This window comes from Carassius gibelio, chromosome A7 (genome assembly GCF_023724105.1).
Source record: "Carassius gibelio isolate Cgi1373 ecotype wild population from Czech Republic chromosome A7, carGib1.2-hapl.c, whole genome shotgun sequence".
NCBI lineage: Eukaryota > Metazoa > Chordata > Actinopteri > Cypriniformes > Cyprinidae > Carassius > Carassius gibelio.
The window spans coordinates 11,841,688-11,862,864 of NC_068377.1; the positions used below are offsets into that span (position 1 = coordinate 11,841,688).

Here is a 21,177-nt window from a genome sequence, read left to right on the forward strand (position 1 = left end):
AGAACACTCTATCAAGTTAGCAACTGCAAAGCCATGTGCTAATAACCATCCAGAACACTTTAACAACCATACAGCAACGCCCTGGTAACCATCCACAACATCCTAACACAGGGGTGTCTGGTCCTGCTCCTGGAGAGAGTTTAGCTCCTACACACAGACACAGAAAATCCTGAAAATTTGATCAACTGGTACAGGTTTGTTTAATTAGGTCTGGAGCTAAACTTTGCAGGAAGGTGGCCTTTAGTGACTTTAGCATGGGCAACATACATTTTCTTCAGAAAACATAGAAGTTATTTCATTCATGCTTAGCAAGAACTGCATTCCACTACCAAGTAAATGGTCTGGACAAGCAGAAAGACTTAAAAACATTAGAGTGCTCTTCTGTATTACTGCAAGGTGTTTCAAGATTTTGATCTCCTTCATAAACCGCTTAATAGAGTTTTAACTTGAAGGTGGAAAAAATGACTTCCAGCCAAATTAACACGCACTAGACTGCTTCATTTGTGGCACAAATCCTGCCCCTCACAATGGACACAATAGAACTCATTCTGCCTTTCTAAGCCACCCAGTCTTACTCGCCTGGCTAGCGAGCGTGCACCTCACTTCCTGTTGGAACGGCCAACAGAATCCATGAGCCAACAGATTCCCTTGGCTCAGTACTGTTGGCTCTGAGCATTTTATAGGAACTATTATTTGTTGGCAGCGAGGCTCAGGCGTGATTTTACCTGTAGCTTTAAGAAACATCAAAAAGTGGCAGGGTGCGGACCGAGTGATTCAGCCATGATCACCAAATTTCTCCGAGGGCACCACCCCGCCTGTAGAAGTGAAAGAAGCAGCAGTGCCAGGCAGACAGCAGTGTGCTCTGAATCAGCAGTCTTTCTCTTGTTCAAAACTTAACCCCACAGACATAAAAATGTAATCTATGAATGAGTCATGGTGTGTTTAAGTGTGCGTGCAACATTTATAAACAGCTGGGCATTTAATGCTGTAATAGTTTTATGGGTGACCTTAGTTTGAAAATATATACTTTAAAGCTTTCTGGAAAGGTTTACCTGGTTTGTTTATCATCTCCAGGTCTAATGAATGTATTTCGTGTATTTCTGTGGATGTTTGGAAGAGAGATATATATACACAATTAAATGTGTCTATGAAAAACACAAATAAAAACAAGGAGAAACCACCTTCAAAAAATATTAAAAATATTAAAATAATAATAATAATGAACAGATGTGACCATATCTACTTGCATTTAGAGGTTAAGCAGTCCATTGAACACTTTCATTAATAAAATGCTATTATATTCTGGAATTACAGAATAAAGTTGTACACAAATAACAAATAAGGACAAGAAGGTTGCTAGAAAAAGCGTATCACAAGTTTGTCATAACAAACATCAATGGCCGTAAATTTTCAAAACAAAATATGTGTGCGTTATCTATGACAAACACAATTAGACATAAAGAATCCATGAACTATGTGTATGTAACAATGCTAGAGGTAAAGAATGAAAATTAAGAAGAGAGAGAGAGAGAGATTACACAGTGTTTTGCAGTCTACTAGCATTTGGATAAAATGGGGATTCATTGCTCTGACCTCATATCAGATTATACATCTGAAATCAAGTACCAACCATATTAATTTTGCATTTGCATATGCTGGCATGAATACATATGATGCATTAAACCCACATCCGTTTCACTATGTAAGTTACAAGTTCTATTAACATTAATTTTTGCCCTCATACTTGCATATGATTTCCAGTAGAGGACAGTCTTATTTCCAGAGATACAACTGATGTTCATGCAGAAAGAAAGAAAGAAAGAAAGAAAGAAAGAAAGAAAGTGTGGTTAATAACTAGGACACTTACTAACATCTTCAACCTGTTAGAGCAAGACATCACCCCAGGGGTCAAAGGTTGAGGGTTGGGGTCATGTTGGGGTCTTTGTGAAAATGACCTCTCACCTCCTTTCATCTTATTATAAATTATTATGCTTTAAAACAACACCAAAGACAAGGATACAAAACAAGCAAACAGGAAGTATAAATATTTTACATCTGGATTATCAGTTTTGTTAATCTAATCTCTGTGAGTTAACACTCAAACACACATGGTCAGTCTAAACAAGTACTGCAATTATTGTTTACACTCTGTTGGTTAGACGTGTAACGGTTCGCTGAAAAAAACTGAACCGTTCAGTTCTCCCCACAAGGCTAGGCACGCGCTGGGACTGTGGTTTAACTTAAATCTGACAAAGCATCAGTAATATGGTTTGCTACAGATAAAAACGTTAACACGTTAATGTGTGTTTAAACTTAGCTCATTTAAGTGCCAATTTAAACATTAAGAGCCAAAGGACGCATGCTGAGAAGACACACAGTGAGAAGATAGTAGACAAAGCCAGCTGTGTGTAGGCCTGTTGTATCAGTGCATTCTCTTAAAGTTTGTATATTAATCGAACAGCAACAACAGTCCAATATGCAATGCTGTTTTACATTTGATTACTTTATTCAATTTCTATACCTAAAAACTAATGCTAGACCTACTTAAAAAAAACTACAAAAGTTGAAAATGTACAGCTGTTACCTAAATGAAATGAAAATCATTGATACTGTCATTCCAAGCACATAAGACCTTCATTAATCTTCAAAACACAAATGAAGATATATTTTATGCAACCTTTATGTCCATTGAAATATAATTGCATTGAAAGTCCATTCCATCAAAACTTTGATGCTTCAAAAAGTTAAAGAGATCATAAAATAATCCATATGAATCAGGTAGTTTCATTCAAGTCTTCTAAAGAGACAGTCACTATGAAGATAGAATAATACAGTTTATCTTGTTTGAAAGCAGATGCTCTGTTCTTTGTTTTGACTTATCGCATGTTCAGATATTCATACAACAAAATACTCTGGGTGCCATTACACTTATGTGAAAATTGCTGTCATTGACTTAATTCATTTTTTCAAAAAAATAAAAGTATTACGAGTTTGAAACCACATTAGACATGACAACAGAATTTTGGGGGAACAACCCTCTTTAAGTAACATGATCTTTCCCTCACAAATTACTTTTGTCTATCTTAATGAAATCAAGTTAATTAATATTAAATATTATCTACAATTGTCATGATCATCAGCTGGAGTGCCCATGATCTTCAGTAGAGGGCACTCCACTCAGGACTCACTCAAGACCCATCATGAACTCCATTTCCCACAAGACCTCATACCTGGGACCAGTGATGGAGTACTCGAGTCCTGGACTCGGACTCGAGTCCGACTCGAGTCACTTTTCTTTGGACTCGAGTCCGACTCGAGACTCCATTCTCTGGACTCGTGACTCGACTTGGACTCATGGACTGATGACTCGTACTTGGACTTGGACTCGAGGATATATAAAATCGGACTTCGACAACGAACATTCATTACGTTGTTTTTGACTAAAAATGTTATTAAAAAAAATTGTTTCGTGCCCAAGACTGGCCGGGATCTATTCTTTTCCCTCACAGACACTGCTGCCGCTCACTCTCTTAGCTTGACAACACATGCACTGACGTCACTCACTTTACTTTCACTTTACTTTTTTTCTAAAGCGCTCGGGCACTTGCGGGAAAGGATGAAGCTGATTTCTTAGTTCTTGTCACATGACCCGCGGTATGCTTGCGTAATTCTGCGCGCCTACAGTACATTGGACATAACGAACTTGAGCGTGCAAAAGACGCGATATTTGAACGGCCCTTATACCTTGCTTTCTGACCATGCGCGTGCCGTCACACACACACATTCACTTGAAAACATACAAACGCACTCACTCAGTCACTCACACACAAATGCTCTCTCTCTCTCTCTCTCTCTCACACACACACACACACACACACACACACACACACACACACTAACTCACACTCATTGTAATATGCACGTTTCTTTTTTTCGCCGAGTGTATTTCTGTAATACAGTGTTAAAGGATTTATTCACACAAAAAAGAACAATTACAACAATAATTGTATAAATAAATCAGGTATATTAGCTGTCACCACATGAGGTACATTTTTATGTAACAAAAACATTTCACCGTGTACTTCAAAAAGGACTTTAGAATAATATGTATCTTCCAAGACACTGTATTGGTGCAGTGTTTAAAGTGTATTTTAATAAACTTAATCTTAATCTAGACTAAATCAAGACTGTTAAAGGCAAGATTGAAGTTGCTCCAAGAGTGTACAGTCTGAGTCAGGGTGGCTAAAGTGGTCACACATGCTCTGCACACATTCTCTGCACACATGGAAGCCAGTGTTGCTTTTCTTTGGCTGCCCTTAACCGTAACATTATGTAACCTCTGACCTCTTTGGAAGCGGATGTTATTCGTTCAAACGAGACCAGTATGGGCACCTGTTTTTGTTGGGTGGATGACCAAATAAGAAAGCTCTTTTAAGATGCTCTAGGACTGGGCTCATGCTGGCAGGTGTATTCCTTTGTCTGATAACTACAGTGGTTACACTTTCTATGAAGCTCTATGTATTCTTGACATCAGACAAAACATGCCTTAAATAACTTGCAAGTTAGTTTTTAAAACAGCAATATGTCCACTTTGAAAATAATCAGAGATTTCTAAAATGTTCTTAACATGGTTGTACAATTTAATTCGATTTTCTATTTATTTATTTTTTTTCAAAATTATGACTTTACATTATCACAACCAAGTGTCAACAGAGCACAACTCAAAATACAAAATACTTTGTGTAGATTAATATACACACTACTGTTCAAAAGTCTTGGGTCAGTAAGATTTTTTAAAGAAATCTTATTCAGCAAGGGTCCATTAAATTAATCAAAAGTGACAGAAAAATTTATATTTCAAATAAATGCTGTTCCTTTGAACTTTCTATTCATTAGGGAATCCTGAAAAAAATCCTCACAAAAACATGAGAAAATGAGAAATATTTCTTAAGCGGCAAATTATAATATTAGACTGATTTCGGAAGAAACATGTGGCACTGAAGACTGAAGTAATGGCTGATAAAAATTCAGCTTTGCATCACAGAGATACATTATATTCTAAAATCTATTCAGAACAGTCCTTTAAAATTGTGATATTTCACAAAACTTACTGTTTTACTGTATTTTTGATCAACTGGCTATGCCTATTTCTTACCACAAGCTTATTATTTTAGATATTGCATTAATTTGTCCTGTCAAATGCACTGATAACATAACCATTTCATATCGTCATGTAAATGCTGTTGATACCAGTAACTTTTCTGCTTCTGTTGCTTCCTTTGCTGTTCCTGAAGTTTAAAATTGTACCTGTCCATCTATGACTTATAATTTGTACCATTCTCTTATTTCTAACATCCTGGATGACTATGCTCCAATTATGACCAAGTCTGTTCCCATGTCTCACTTCACTCCTTGGTTTAATGCAGAGCTTCGTGCTATGAAAGCAAAAAGCAGACAACTTGAACGTCTTTTTAGGAAAACGGTTTTAACTGTCCATTAGAGAGGAAGATGGGTTTAACTGTCCAATAGGGGGAAGTCGTGGCCTAGTGGTTGTATAGTTTAACTCCTAAGGTTGTGGGTTCAAGTCTTGGGCCGGCAATACCCTGACTTAGTGGGTTCAATGCCTTGCTCAAAGGCACCTAACTGATCTCTGGGTGCCGCAGCATAAAAATGGCTTTCCACTGCTCTGGGTGTGTGTTCACTGCTGTGTGTTTAGTGCACTTTGGATGGGTTAAATGCAGAGCACGGATTCTGAGTATGGGTCACCATACTGGCTGTATGTCACATCATTATCTTGTTTATTCTGATTACATGAAAAACTACAAAACTACCTTGAATGCAGCCTGCTCTTCTTATATCTCCAGCTTCATTAAAAAAAAAAAAAAAAAAAAAAAAAAAAAATAGGCCTAAAGCACTATTTAACATGGTAAACAAACTAATCCAGGCACCAAATCATAGTATCAGCCAACATGAATCTAAAGATTTTGTTGTACTTTTTGCACCACTTTCAGGGAAAATTGGATGTTTTATATGGGACTTTTGATACACTGTATCCCTGTTATTTCTACCCCAATTTCACACCTCATCAACCTGTCTTTCATTTCTTCCACTGTTCCAATCGCACTCAAGACTGCTGCTGTTACTCCTACTTCAACAAATCTAGATCCTGTAAATTGATCCAACTATACCATCCAATCTCTAATCTGCCATTTATATCTAAAATTAGCTTCAGTCATTTCTAGCTTGCAACAATCTCTTATTTTTCAGTCTGGTTTTCGCATACAGCACAGTAAGGAAACTGCACTAGAAAAGGTTGTCAATTATCTATTAATTTCTGGTGATTCAGGTAGTTTATTCATTCTTTTATTACTTGACCTCAGCTCAGCTTTTGATACTGTTTGTCATAAGATACTGCTCTCTGGCCTTGCAGATGTTGGCATCTCAGGTTCTGCATTATACTGGTTCTCCTCAAATCTCACAGATAGGATAATACTTAATCTCACTGCACAATTCCAAATCTCCCACTGTCTTGCTCCAACAGGGAGTTCCCCAGGGCTCAGTTCTCGGACCATTATAATTCATCCTCTACATTTGGCGGAGCTTGTGTACTGCCGGGCCACAGGGAAGAAGAGGGAGCTAGGAGCCATGGTGGAGCCAACTGGTCAACGGGCCGAGGCGGAGGCTGAGGCAGAGTCCAGTGTAGGTGAGGGAGACTCCAGCCACGGCGATGCTGGAGGATGGCAGTCCCGCGGAGCTCGCACCACAATAATGGTGGGCTGAGGCATGACAGCAGTGGAGGAGACAGGAGTGGGTGGGAGGCATGGGTTTATTTTGGAGGAGCGGGCACTGGAGGACACATCCTAGAAGCGGGCACTGGAGAATTGGAAGACCCCTCAGGGCTGGACAAGGAAACCAAGGATGAAGGATGACTGGACGGGACTAGCGAAGACGATTGAGAGAGGAGAGGGGGCAGTTCAACTTCCAGTTCCGATTCCCAGTCTATGAGAACCGGGTCAGGAGTGGACCTGGTGAGAGGACCATCTTCGGACAACAACACTCTGCACTCGGAGTTCAGGCTGGCGTTATAGGAAACGCAGAGCGCGTAGCTGGTGATGTTAGTCGCAGTAGGAACAGTCTCATATGGTCCTCGAGAGGACGTCCTTCTTGCTCCAGCAGGAGGAATTCAGGGTGAAGGAGGGGATCCATAAGACACAACGGAAAGAAAAAGGACTGAGGAAAATCAGAAAACAAATGGAGGGGAGACACGCAATTTAAACTGTTGTAGGTCAGGTCTTCTGTCACAATACTGTGGTACACCATACACCAACACAGTGGTACATCCTACATGGGGCATAGGAGGAAGTCACACACATACTGACAGTACCTGACCCGACAAGCACAGACTGAAAGGACATGGGTTTTAAAGACAGGATAACTAGGAACAGACAGGTGCATGGAATTACTGAATTAATTGGGACATGGAACACATGGGAAAGAAACTAGACACACCTGGAATTAAATTAAAGCACGGAGGACAGAAACTGGGTCACAAGGGCAAAGAACACACATAATAAGTCCAGGGGTGTGACAAAAAGTAGCTTAGAAAAACAACACTTTTCATACATGTGACATACAATATATGTTCACATGAAGCAATGCACCCCACCGTTTAGCTTTTTACATGGTACTTTCAAATACCTTGCAGCTAGGTTTGCATAGGGTTTCACCTAGCAGGTATGGGAATTTCTATGTATTAAATTTCTAATTCTTTGTGGTGGTTTACAATATAGGAAAAAAAGTCTCAATGTATGTGTGTTCAAGGTGAGTCAAGTAAAGGCCTCTCTCTCTCTTTCTCTCGTTATCCCCTCAATTCTGTCTCTGTTTTTTTTTTTTATTAACAATGATTTTAACTTAAATGTAACATTATTTGGCACATTTGTCCCCTAACCGATGTTTTGCAAATAAATGTACAGTATGGTTAACCGGTAAAATCTCCCATTCTTTCCTGGTCTGTTTTTGTGCTCCTCTGAAGCAGACATTCCCAGTAAGGCTGACTGCACTTTTCAGAGCTCACTCACTTTGCATTGCATCACATTGGCTTCTGTTGTTTTTGGGGGCCACAGCTTTATTGGTGGTGGTGAAGTCAGGCTCAAAGATGGTTTACCCACTCTGGCCATGTCTTTTGTGTTGATGAATAACTGGAATCAATGGTAATGGCAATGGGCAAATAGGTAGCCAAACAACCACACCAGTTTTTTTCTGCCCTGGACACTGACTGCAGCTCAATTCAGATTTGACACTGTGCCCATTTTGAGTCAGGGCCGGGTGAACTGACTTGCAAATGTTCAGACACTGACAGAGCTAGGCCTACAGGGTCACGAGGTCTCTGAGTAGACCGGTGTTAAACAACTTGCATTATCCGTTTGCACTAATGCAATGGGTTTATGTTGCATATTAACAATGCTTGACTGCTGCACCAAGCATGCTTGCCAAACCCTGAGTGTATCACTAAAATCATGCCTCAGGGCAAAAAAAAAAAGAAAGCTTTGTGTCTGTTATTTCTATAACTATAAAATAAACACTACCACAGTATCTTCCTCCACACTGGATACTGAAATTAAAGTAGCAGACTAAAGTGAGTGGAAACATCCCCTTCTTTCTTTTAAGGTTCTTTATCATCGCTCCTGCCTGTGGAAACTTCATGTTGTATGCATGTGTCAATGTTTATATCAGAAACTAAGGTCTGTCCTTCTGCTAGCTTAATAAGCGTATGTGGTTCCAAATAGCAAAACAACCACTGATTTCTCAAGATTATGTCTTATTACTGTCACATAGATCAGCGGTCCCCAACCTTTTTAGCACCAAGAACCGGTTTAATGTCAGACAATATTTTCACGGACCGGGCATTAAGGTGTGAAGCATAAATACAACAAAATAAAATGATACGACTGGCATAAAAACTGTGGTATATTATAAATATAATAATAACATGAATCCACTGTGTATTCGTATGCAACTTTATTAACATCGTCCTTGTAACATAGCGCCAACATAACATGAATAATATATAATGAGAGAGTACATCATGAATCCATTTTCCGAACCGTGTTTTTGTCTTATCCTTAATCACTATGGTACACCTATAATAAGTGTTTATATTCGGACTATTTTAGTCTGGTTGGGGTCAGCAACGCTGCAGAGTAGCACAGTACCTGCATGACTGGCCATAGATGTAAACAGAGAGAAGCTCCGGCTACAATGTTCTTCCACTAGACGCGAGTGCCAAAAGTTACCGACTGCAGTTTTCATGTAAGTTATTTATTGTTTCATGCACAGCCCGGTACGAAATGACGACCGGTACCGGTCCGTGGCCCGGGGGTTGGGGACTGCTGACATAGGTCACATGGAAATCATTCAGGTGGCTATGAGTGTGGTATGTGTGTGCTCAGGCTCATAAAAACATCTCTCATCTTGTAGGTGGGAATGGAACACAAATAACCATAAATCTGACCTTGAGAGTAGTTCTGTCTTGTGTGCCAACATCTTGGCATGCTCCAGGATAGATGGAACAGATGTGGTATGACGCTCTTGCATTCTAAGAATGTGTGCATGTCTTTGTGTGTTTGTGAAGCAGCTGTTTACTCTCAACAGGAAGAGCAGAAAAAAAAATACATAAAAAGGCAAAAGGCGAATTAACATGCCAAATAATAGTTAAAGGTGCACTACATTACTGTCACATGGTCAGATGACCTTAACATGGTAGCCACCATCAGGGGCAACATGCTTTTGTATGCAGAAAAACAAGAGCGGTAACACTTTATTTTAGGGTTTCTTAACTAGTTGCTTATTAGCATGCATATAACTAGAATATTAGCCATTTACAGTATTAGTACTAATTAAGCACATATTAATTTTTTTAACTTATTCTACATTACCTTATTCATCCCTAATATATACATCCCTAATCCTATCCAATACCTAAAGTTAACAACTATCTTACTAACTATTAATAAGCAGCAAATTAGGAATTTATTGAGGGAAAATAGTGATTAGTGTTCCCTATTCTAAAGTGTTACCAAAAGGGAAAAAAATAAATAAATAAAAATGCTATCTCATTCCGATCTCTCACTACATGCCTTTCTATGAAAAAAAATAAACACAATATCAAGAGTATGGGGTCAATAAAATGTTGAAATGTTTTTGAAGGCAAGTTCAAACTAGACGGACATTTAAGGGAAATGGTACAGTCATACCACTTATTACACAACATTTCACCACACAAATAATTAAGGTGTCATGAGATTTAAGACGAAAATGTTTTAAAATCTTATCAGATTGTTAGTTATCTTATAATCCATTACAGCTTACAAAACAATAGTACCAAAATGGCAGCAGCTGCATTTGTATGAAACGAGAGAGCAAGTCCATGATACCAGGATGATGTAAATAATTGTACACAATTTTGAATTGAGTTTTGGTATTTTATTAGCAAGACAAAGACTTCAGTTATCCAGATGAGCATGTTTTATCAGCTTTTACTGGTTGTTATCGAGGGTTAACATGCCTCTGAATGTGGCGACTGACCAATCAGAATCAAGTATTCCACAGAGCTGTGTAATAAAGTGTAATAATAGTGACATGATCCTTCAGAATGTAATGTAGGGTTTGGGTTTCATTTCTTGTTCATGGTTTTTCATATATTTTGGCTCGTCATACAGTAGTTATGTGTTTCCCTTGCCCTCATGTTATCTTGCTATTGGTTCCTTTGTTCAATGTGTCACATCCTCATTGGTTGTCTTATGCTGCATTTCCACCGAAATTACCCAGAACAATTGTACCAGGAACTTTTTTCCCCAGGAACTTTTTTCCCCCCAGACCTGTTGCTTTCTGCGTTTCCACTAAAGTACCGGGAAGATGACGTAGGTTTGCGCGCGTTTCTCAATACAAAGTACAAAAATTTTGGACTTGCATCCTCTGTAGTTCAGATTTTGCGCATTTGATTCGGGAATGTGATTGTCCACGATGACGCAAATCCGGTAACCGTGGCGTACTTGATAACATTAGTCAGCTCGCCTTGGCTACTGTAATTGTCCTCTCTGTATATTAACAATAAAACGAAAAAGGATTTCACATTCCACTGCCTCTTTTTGTTTTTCATTTAAACATAATAATAGCCACTGAAATGTACTTAGTTCAGGGAAATGTGTATATATACAGCCATTACAATGAAACTAAATTTTATATCAATTGCCTCTTTTATTTTCATTTTAACATATACATAAATTTAATAAAGACCAAAGAGTGCCTGTTAGATTTACCCAAAACAAATTATATTTTATGTTTAACCACTGAAGAGACATCAGAGCCAGCGGCACATATCAGAAGGACTAGCCGAGGTGAAGCTGCTCTCAGCGGATACATGAGGACTGAGCTCCCACTGATCGTGTGGAGCTGATAGTCTCTGAAATCAGTGAAACACATTTTTAAATAGGCTCTGTCTTTATAAAGAAACCACAGATCTGATATTTAAACAACTACATTATCGCCTGAAATACTTTAAAAATTAAATTTCATGACACAACAACAGTAATATTTTGAAATAGATCAGAGTAAATGGTGGTTGAAATCACAATGCTGCATGAACTCAACCAATCAGCATGTTTAATGCACAAGTCCCGCCCCCAAAAGTTCTGGAACTTTAAAAAAGTACTACCTCGCCAGGGACTTTCTGAGGGGCATTTTTTACCCGGAACTTATTTAGTTCATGGTTCTAGTGGTGGTGAGTCAAATCTGCTCAAGTTAAGTCTGTTCATGCCAAGTCAAGTCTTTCTTAATTTGTTTAGATTTTGGATTTCACCTTTTTTTTTAATAAAGCTGCACTTGGGTTCTCATACGCTCACCTCCAGTGGAATCTTAACACAGAAATCATTCATATTTATATGATGATTTGGTGCAAAAGAAACCTTTATTAGTATTATCAGTGTTGAGAATAGTAGTACTGCTTAATGCTTTTCTGGACACTCAATTTTCTTTAAGATTTTGTAATGAATAGAATGTTCAAAAGAATTTACTGAATTGGAATTTTTTTGTAACAATGTAAAAGTCTTTACTGACACCTTAGCACAATGAAAATCTAAAAAAAATCTAAAAAATAAAACCTTATCCACCCCAAACTTTGACCAGTGGAGTATTTTCTTCCAACCAAAGAGATGCCAGTGTCTTTTTCAAAAGGTTTTCATTATGCATTTCTAGAAAGATACAGTTCTGTGATTATCTGCAAATATGAATGTATGTTTTTGAAAGACTTTGCCGCAAACAGATCAGTTAAATCAACAACCATCAGCTGACTGGGTGTGAGTGAGCAGGACTCAACAGTGACCTGGATAGACTCCAAAGTCATACCAGTTGAGGAGACATGTCTTCTTGGCAAACACCCATGTCTCTCACTCCTGCACAGTGCCTCACATCTCTGTGATTGGCACCCTTAAGTGGGCTGAAACTATATCTACAGGGTATGAATATTTCTATTCCCGCTCTTGATTAAAGCATTGTGAAGACTTGTACTTTACCAAATAGCCTCTCTTGCACTGCATAACCTTTTGCCAGCAAGTCTATTAAGTGGGGATAAATAGCTTAGATTAAAAAGTGTGTAAATAAAATAGTTTTTGGAATAAACGTGAACATGAAAATGCATTTAATTCTGATTTGTTTTTCAAGTCTAATCTTCTTCTATTCTTATTTTACAAGCACTCAAATCAAATTCAGTCAGTGTAATATCTGGTTTACGCATTTGTTGCTATAGCAATGATGTAGGCGTTAATCCAGTGTCAAGTGACTTTCTTCAAAAACAACTGAGAGTGGCAAGCGGAAAATGGAAATTTTGCCTCATGTTCCTCATGAGGCGCATGGGAAAATGTCCTTTGTGATGATCTGGAATAGCTTTGTAAAACACTGAAAATCTCATGTGTCTTTGTGGTGTTAATAATAAAATTAAACTGACTGTGTTGATTGTGCCTAAAAATCTGATTCCAGCTATTAGTCGACAAAGCCTATGTTTTTGTTATTCAAACAGCAAATGGAAGTTACATGAGTGATGTGGGTTTGCCCAGCAGCAATGCAACAAAGTTAAGAAAAGTTTAACTGATTTCTTTTCAAAGTTAAACTGATTTCTTGTCAAAATACAATGGCATTCTATTTCAAATTGCAATACATCTCATTTATGATCAGACTGGTGACAAGCTACTGTATGACCATTTAACGAGCAACTAACAGTACAGTGACCTCGTGACCTCCAGCAGTATGTGTGAACAGGGCATCTGAGAACGTCTCATATCAGTTTGGTTTGAACAATGAACTATTTACTGTGTGACCTGCTGTCTGTTCTTGAGCTCTGTTTGAGATTGCACTAAGTATAAAATGTAATGTTTGAAATTCATGATTGAAAAATAAAAAGAATGATATGAATGTCTAGATATGTTTCTCAGTTAATGTTTCTTCATGCATCTACCTGACACATGAGAGATCTGCGTGTGTGTGTGTGTGTGTGTGTGTGAGCAGGCACGCACAGGTGTTTGCAGCTCTGAAGGTAAATTTGCAGTTAATAGTGATGTATGATATACTGGATGAGGTCAAGAGAGTGTTATGAACAGTCTCAACATTGGCAAAGAGATTCCATTACTCACCCTGCTACCCTTTAAGGGCAAACACGGGCACGGTCCACTGCAGTCTCTGCCTGCACACGGCTCCTGCAGCTTTGATCCCTAAACACACAGAAAGACAAGATTAAATCCTGTACTACTGTCAATGTCATACGTCAATACAGTACAAAGAAAACTGTACTCTGGAATGACTGAGAAGTTATACAGAGATTACTTCATCCATCAATGTACATTCTCTGCAATGAAATCAATTATATGAGCTTCTCAGAATTTGCGAATGTGTGTAAACAGCAACAAGTTGTAGCGTAGTTTGTGAAAGTGACTTTCAGTCTAAGATTGATGTGTTTGTTCCCACAGGCTAGTGAAGATCACCTGGACAGCAGAAAACGGTATGTGATCTCACAGAGGAACAAAAGACAAAACCCTTCTCTGGATTTTAGCCTCTGGTACAGCATACCAAATGATCTACCTCACAAAAAAATAAAAAAAGAGGAAAACAGGGACTAGAGGTCATTCTATTCATACTGGCAAAGTTGCTTAGTTACCCTATACATCCCAATTGCTAAACCTTAACCTTCTTACTATAGAGCACTCACACAAAGATATATATGAGGTCTATTGTCCCCTCGCCCCATGCTGAGATCACATTCCAAAGCATTCTTGTTTCACCTTTCCCAAACCATCTATCTCTTTCCAGTGCTGTTTTTTTCTCTGAAAGCACTCAACACACATTATTTATACAGTATTTGAACAAACATTTCATTACTACAAAATGTATGCTTGTTTTAAGAAGTCTTTTATGATCACCAATGCTGCAATTATTTGGTCAAAAATACAGTAAATATTGTAAAATATTATTACAACTTAAAAAAAATTCTATTTGAAAATATTGTTTAAGTAATTTATCCTTGTGATGTTAATTCTCAATTTTCAGCAGCCATTACTCCACTATAAACAACTTTATTATACAAATAAATATTATACAAAAAATATATATTTATTATACATTAAGTGTCTTGAATGATATATTACATTATACAGTAAATAATTCTACATTTAATTATGTTTTTTATTTAATGCACTAAATTAATAAAAGTGTGTTCATTCATAAAAAATAAAAATAAAAACAACTAATCTATGCATTTTTGGGTTATTACAGCTAACCAGGTACTGTAATACACAAAACACATAGTGTTATTAATATTACTATCAAGTGTACTTGCTGCTGGTCTGTAGATAAGGCTCAAGGTTTTAATGTTATTATTTAGCTTATTCTTCATTTGCCACAAGAAAAAAAAAAACATTAGGTTGCACACATACATAGCAACATGTCCTTTCTTAACCTGTATGACTAACTCTGTGGAATCCAATCCCCAGCATTCAGCAGACATGGGAATAATGTGATCAATGAAAGCTGTACATACAAGTGGTCATCTCCTGCTGGAGTTCAGAGGTCATTGGATAGAATTTCACTATGATTAAAGAATGAAAATGTGCAGACAAGAAGAGATGAAGGCCTCATGAGGCTTTGGACAGTGGGTACATGCCCAAAGGGCCAAGGGTTTTCGGACAGCCATCTAGAAAAAAACCTCAAAGGTCTTAAACTGATAACCAGTCACAAAGGGCATGTGTGTACATCATCTGTGTATGTGTGCGTGTAAGTGATGTTAGGCACCCTGTGAAACCTCACTCAGAACATCACATGACTCCACAAAGCCTACTTCTTTTCCAACTTGTGACCACATTTTTTCTGTGAGGCTTTGGCTCAGGCAAATAATGGAGGGATATAAAAAGACTGAATGCAAGAGTAAGAGAATGAGTACAGATAAAAAAAAAATGGGGGTACATGAGAGGAAACCAGTAAAAAGTAGGTTAGAAAGCTGGGACTGCCCTGGACAGGCCCCACCTCTCTTCTACTGATCTCCTGTTTACCACTAATTGCTCTGACAGAAGCAGGCCAGAAAATCTGCAGAGAGCGATTCAGATAGAAGTAGAGACTGTGTGTGTGTGCTGGGGGTTATATATCACGCAAGACAAATCCTGACCAAATACAGCCTAGTGACCTTAGTCTGACTGCTGAAAAAGGCAGACACATACACAAAACAATCCTGTAAGCCAAAGAAAGAAGGATTTTGTGAAGACTGAATACGAGGCTGAATGGAAATTCAAAAATGTTTATATATATATATATATATATATATATATATATATATATATATATATAAAGGTTTTTCTCATTTTGATGGATGTTTAAGGGAATTTGGGCTTTGTTTTCCCTCCTCTTTATGTGTGTGTGTGTGTGTGTGTGTGTGTATTTGTATTTTCTTTTTTCTTAAATTGTTTCCCTCCACTGTCTAATAATAATAATATAAGATGAAAATATATTATATTCTTGAAATGTGACTGGTAGATAAACAAGCTACTCCAATATTTATATTTTGGTAATTTTAACCTTGTCCCGTTTTTTTTTTTTTTTTTTACATCACCTCATATATATATATTTCTGAATCATTACTACTAATTATACTTTAGCGGTTCTGTAAATGGTAACAATCGTGGCAAAAATTCTACTAACTCTCCTATAACTGAAGAAGCATCATTATAACCTCAAAGTCAGATAGAGAGTTAAATGACACAGACAATCTGTGTAGATTTAATGGGTCTTGAGTGGCACACAGGCACATATGGCGCAAAGTTAAGTGTCAAGTAATTATTCCAATCCAAAACTACTATCTGACAGATTAGAGAGGACAGCAAGTGGCAATGCAGAAAGGAAAGAAGGATAATCCAATACCCCTTTCTCAGTTTTAAATAGCTGATCCTGTCCCTGTTTTCAGGATGCTTAACAAACCTGGTGGAGAAGTGAAAACATGAGCCATACATGTGAATCTAGGTCCCTCTCCTTTAAGTAAATCAAGGAACAACAAACCCCTCTCAACAGAACACCTCGACATTCCTTTGCAACTTTTTCAGTGGAAATGAACTGAGCTATTTGGAGCTAGACAAAGAGTGCAACTTAAGACGAAATCTCTAAGCACACACACACATACAAACATACACACATGACCCTGCAAGTAAAAGAACAGGATCCGTTTACACTTTTTGCCAAAGAAATCAATAGGGGTCTTTCCTTCCCCCCTACTGCTTTCCTCCAAAGCAAAGCAGCCTGACACACCTGAAGTGTGTTTGTACATGTTAAATATTACACCTCCTTACCTTAGGCTAAATGTTATATGCAAAGCATCACCCATAAAGTTTCAGTTTTATGCACCCACAGTGAAAAAACATATGGGTAGAATAAGATGAACCTTGCACATAAGGGTCAAATTGAGATTTCTGGTTTGTTTGTTTATCCAGAGCAACTCAAAAAAGCATATCATGACTGACTGTGACTTGTGAATTAGGGTCTGCTAAGGCTGTATCGGGATGTTTGGTCATCCTTGGGTAACAAAACAGCATGCACAAACAAAGACCCCAAAAGGCTTACGATTCACTGGCATATGCATACAGTACATGTTCTGTACATTTGAGAAACACAGAGGCCACACACAGACTGATAGAGGTTCACCTCCAGTTCCTTTCAGGGTTTAGAGATGTTTGTTTGCTCACATTCCCTCAAACATCTGCTGTCATCAATCAGTCCACCCATATCAGTGCATGACAGCACAGAAAACAAGATTGCAAAAAAAAAAAACCCCGGAAGAAGAAAGGGAAAGGATGTAAGAGTAAGAGACGTTTACCTTGCTCTACTGTGACTGATGAGCTCTTCTGACAGATGGTACAGCCCAGGCATTGGAGCAATAAAAATAAAAATACTGCAGTAAAAAATACTGGGACATGATTCTGATGAACACATGCTTCATCTGTCTGTCTTTACCTGCCTTTGCAAAAATACAAATTATTTGCATTTTGTTTCTGTTCCAATTTCTATCTCATTTTTTTATGTTTTCTCCCTTTAACTGACAAGATAAATCTTCAACACATTTATAAATTAAAGTTAATTAAGGGTGTGCGCAAAAGTTTATTTAAAAACACGACAGACGGGTTAGTCCAATCAGAACTGTTTTATAATTAAGAACATTCAATTCTCTTGAAAATGTTCATATATTCATAAAAGACTTAAATATATATAATGGAAATATTTCTCAAACAGCAAATCAGCAGATTTGAATGATTTCTGAAGGATCATGTGACACTGACGACTGGAGACTGAAGTAATGATTAGTTATTGCGCCATCACAGGAATAAGTTACATATTAAAATATAAATGTTATTTTAAGATGTAATATTTCACAATATCCTTTCATCTAATCAAATATTAAACTTTAGAACTGTAGTGTACAGTATATGTAATGAAAAATATTACAATAAATAAGATATTTAATGAAAATGTACAAACTCAGTTAATAACTACAACTGGTTAGAAATCCACACAATTCAACAATGCATCGGGAGATCAAATATCAGGGTTAGAGGAATTATTTGAACAGTATAATTATACACAACTCACCAAGAATGCAAAAAATGCACACAAAAAAGGTTTATATTTACATGATATTTACATTAGCAGATGAGATGCCTATGAAAGAGCGTGTAAACTTGAATGTTTTTCATTGTGTTCTGTTTATAACATACTATTCCTTTACAAACATCTAATTAACATCATAAAACAGCTAGATTCACATCACAAATCCAGCTGCAGAATATCGCCCCAGCATCCGACAGGAAATGACTTGCTTTTTATGTGTTTTACCCAGATGAAGACAGTGCACAGACATCTTGGCATGCACATGTTTTGAGTTCCTTTATTTTATCCTTCACCTTTTATCCTTGTTTCTGCAGTTTACTAAACAGACCCCCTACAAAACAGGCTGGACTCCTACACTGCTTTCTTTAGGGTCTGCTGTTCATATGTGTCCATTCTCACAGCTGTGTTTAAACTCTCAGTACTTCACAGTTTACCTCGGGCCAAACAACCACCGTTCCTTTTCTATCAAGTACATATATATTTGGCTTGATGGTCTCTTAAAACCCCAGGCCTCCTACTGACAGACCCTGACCTACACATATCTGGTGCCATCCAGGTAAAACAAAAATCCTGTCGTGGTATTGAAGGTGGAGAGAGAACTATACATGAACTCCCCCCACCTACAATTCCTGCCGGCCCGAGACTCGAACTCACAACCTTCCGATTGCGAGTACAACTCTCTAACCATTAGGCCACAACTTCCCTAATACACACAACACTTCAAACACCAGAATGAACTTGATGACATCACAGAAAATACTGAAGCCTATTCATAAATACTTGTGTTTGTTTTTCAGTAACTTGCTTGACACCTGGGTAAATGCAAGGCGTAAATTTATAAGATCACAATGTTATTTATTTATTAATTTACCTTAGTTTTTTTAGTTTTTTTGATTGACAAAAAATACATACATACATTTTAAAATACATGCATATTTTTTGCCTTAGGGCAATGGTTCCCAACCCTGGCCCTGGAGAATCCCCAACACTGCTTTAGATGTCTCCCTATTCAAACACCTGATTCAGATCATCTGCTCATTAGTGAAGACTCCAAGACCTCAAATAAGTGTGTCAGAAAAGAGATACACCAAAAACTTGCAGTGTAGGGGGTTCTCCAGGACCTGGATTTTGAACCACTGCCTTAGGGTAATGAGAATAAAATGTTCTATTATCTGCAGCTAGTTTGTACTTTTACTGCATGGTTTATAGTAGACCAGTAATGATCTGGTCAACTACAACAACTGTGTAAAAAATCTTTATGATCTTTAAAAGATGTATGTAAAACATAAAAAAATAAAGAAATTAAAAAACTGAAATAATGTTTAATTTCTGAAGAGCAAAATACACTCCATATGTATTATTGAAAGATTATGTGAGATTTACCCATTTCAGCAAGCTGACACATTTGTATCCATCTCAAGCTGGATTTATCTATTGGTCTATAATGCAACTTTCTGTAAAAGATCACTTTAGACCAGTGGTGCATGAAGTACACAAATCAAGTACTTGAGTAAAAGTACAGATACGCATAATAAAATATGACTCCAGTAAAAGTAAAAGTTCTCCTTTTTTAAAATTTATTCAAGTGAAAGTACAAAAGTATTAGATTTTTTTATGTACTTCAGTAAAAAAGTACCAAAATATAGATTTTGCAAATTTATATAGGCTACCTAATTTAATTTTTTTAAATAATCCTACTGCTTAAAATACCTGGGATTTCCCCAAAATAACCATAACCATATATGGACCCAATATATATTTTTGTTGTTGAAATGGACTATGTTGACTAGAGTGATGTTCACTGTGAAGCTTATACTACAATGTACCTGAGAGAAAACATAGATGACCATCTGATTTTAAACAGTAAGAAAAAAGTGTTATAAGTTATATTATGTTATATATGACATTAGAATAAGGCCTGAAGTTAGGAAGAACATTTTAAGGAAAATATAATTCTATTTTCATAATGATTTTTTTCTTCTCCAACCTTGCCTGTGGTGTAAAACACTCCTGGCCAAATGCCCCCAGAGGACATCACGTCCCACTTTGATAATTATTGTAGTTACCATGTTTAGAATATCACAATCCTTTCTTTTTCTCCTTGATTTAATCTATCTAGGGGTTTAAGAAAATATCAATGCACTTGAGTATCGCAATATTTTGTTTGGCGATACTGTATCGATTTTCAAAAACGGAATATCGATATTTATATGATATTAAAATAAATAAATCGTAAAAGATTCATGGCAGTTATTTCATTTTGAGTTTATTTCCCGACCGCTAGATGACAGTTTTCATCTCTGAACGAATCCTGAGTGACAATAAATACTAGCATTAGAGCACGCCACTAATGTTAGCATTAATGTAGTTCGCTGCTAGTAACAGAGGTTGAAACTTTTGTCCCAGTTCATGTTTCCGTGTAATAAGCTGAACTATGCCATCATTTGGGCTTTTGTGGTAACGTCCACTGTGGGACTGTGGCGCTCCTCCGGCGAGGGTCGCCCCGCGGCTGCTGCTTTCTCTCATTTTGGGGGCGTTTTGTGCAGTTGGTGCAGTGCTCATGTCGTGGTTTCTGTGATTCCAAACGGAACATAAACACAAACTGAAAAACCTTCAACATCTGTATCTATTTTATTTTTTTGTTAAGGAATCCTGTTAGCACTTTATTTTTCATTGATATTATTCTTTTGTTCAGATCAAAATGTTATGACTTTGTGTGTCACAATTGTAAACTTAAACTGTGAACATTTAAAGTAGGGCCTAAAAATATATATTGTGTTTTTAAAAATGAATTTTATACGTATTATACATTTAACTAAAGGATCCTGCACGCACTTTAATTTATACTCCTTTACTAATACTGCACAAAAAGTGGTTCGATAACGTTGAATGTTACAGGGACTGATTATTGCAAATGCATATCCCACTGTATTCTGGTTAAACAATTTTTTTTTTTTTTATTGCTAAGGTTTGCATATGGTGGCGTGTTCT

General features: G+C 37.3%; 1 protein-coding gene across 2 annotated transcripts in view; it reads right to left on the reverse strand.

Moving 5' to 3' along the window:
- LOC128017725 (collagen alpha-6(IV) chain) overlaps positions 1–21,177 on the reverse strand; it is a 133,223-nt gene that overhangs the window by 42,505 nt on the left and 69,541 nt on the right. For both annotated transcript variants that reach the window (XM_052603185.1, XM_052603184.1), the window contains exon 4: positions 13,683–13,760. In XM_052603185.1, the coding sequence (XP_052459145.1) occupies positions 13,683–13,760 (78 nt within the window). The remainder of the gene's footprint in view (positions 1–13,682; positions 13,761–21,177) is intronic.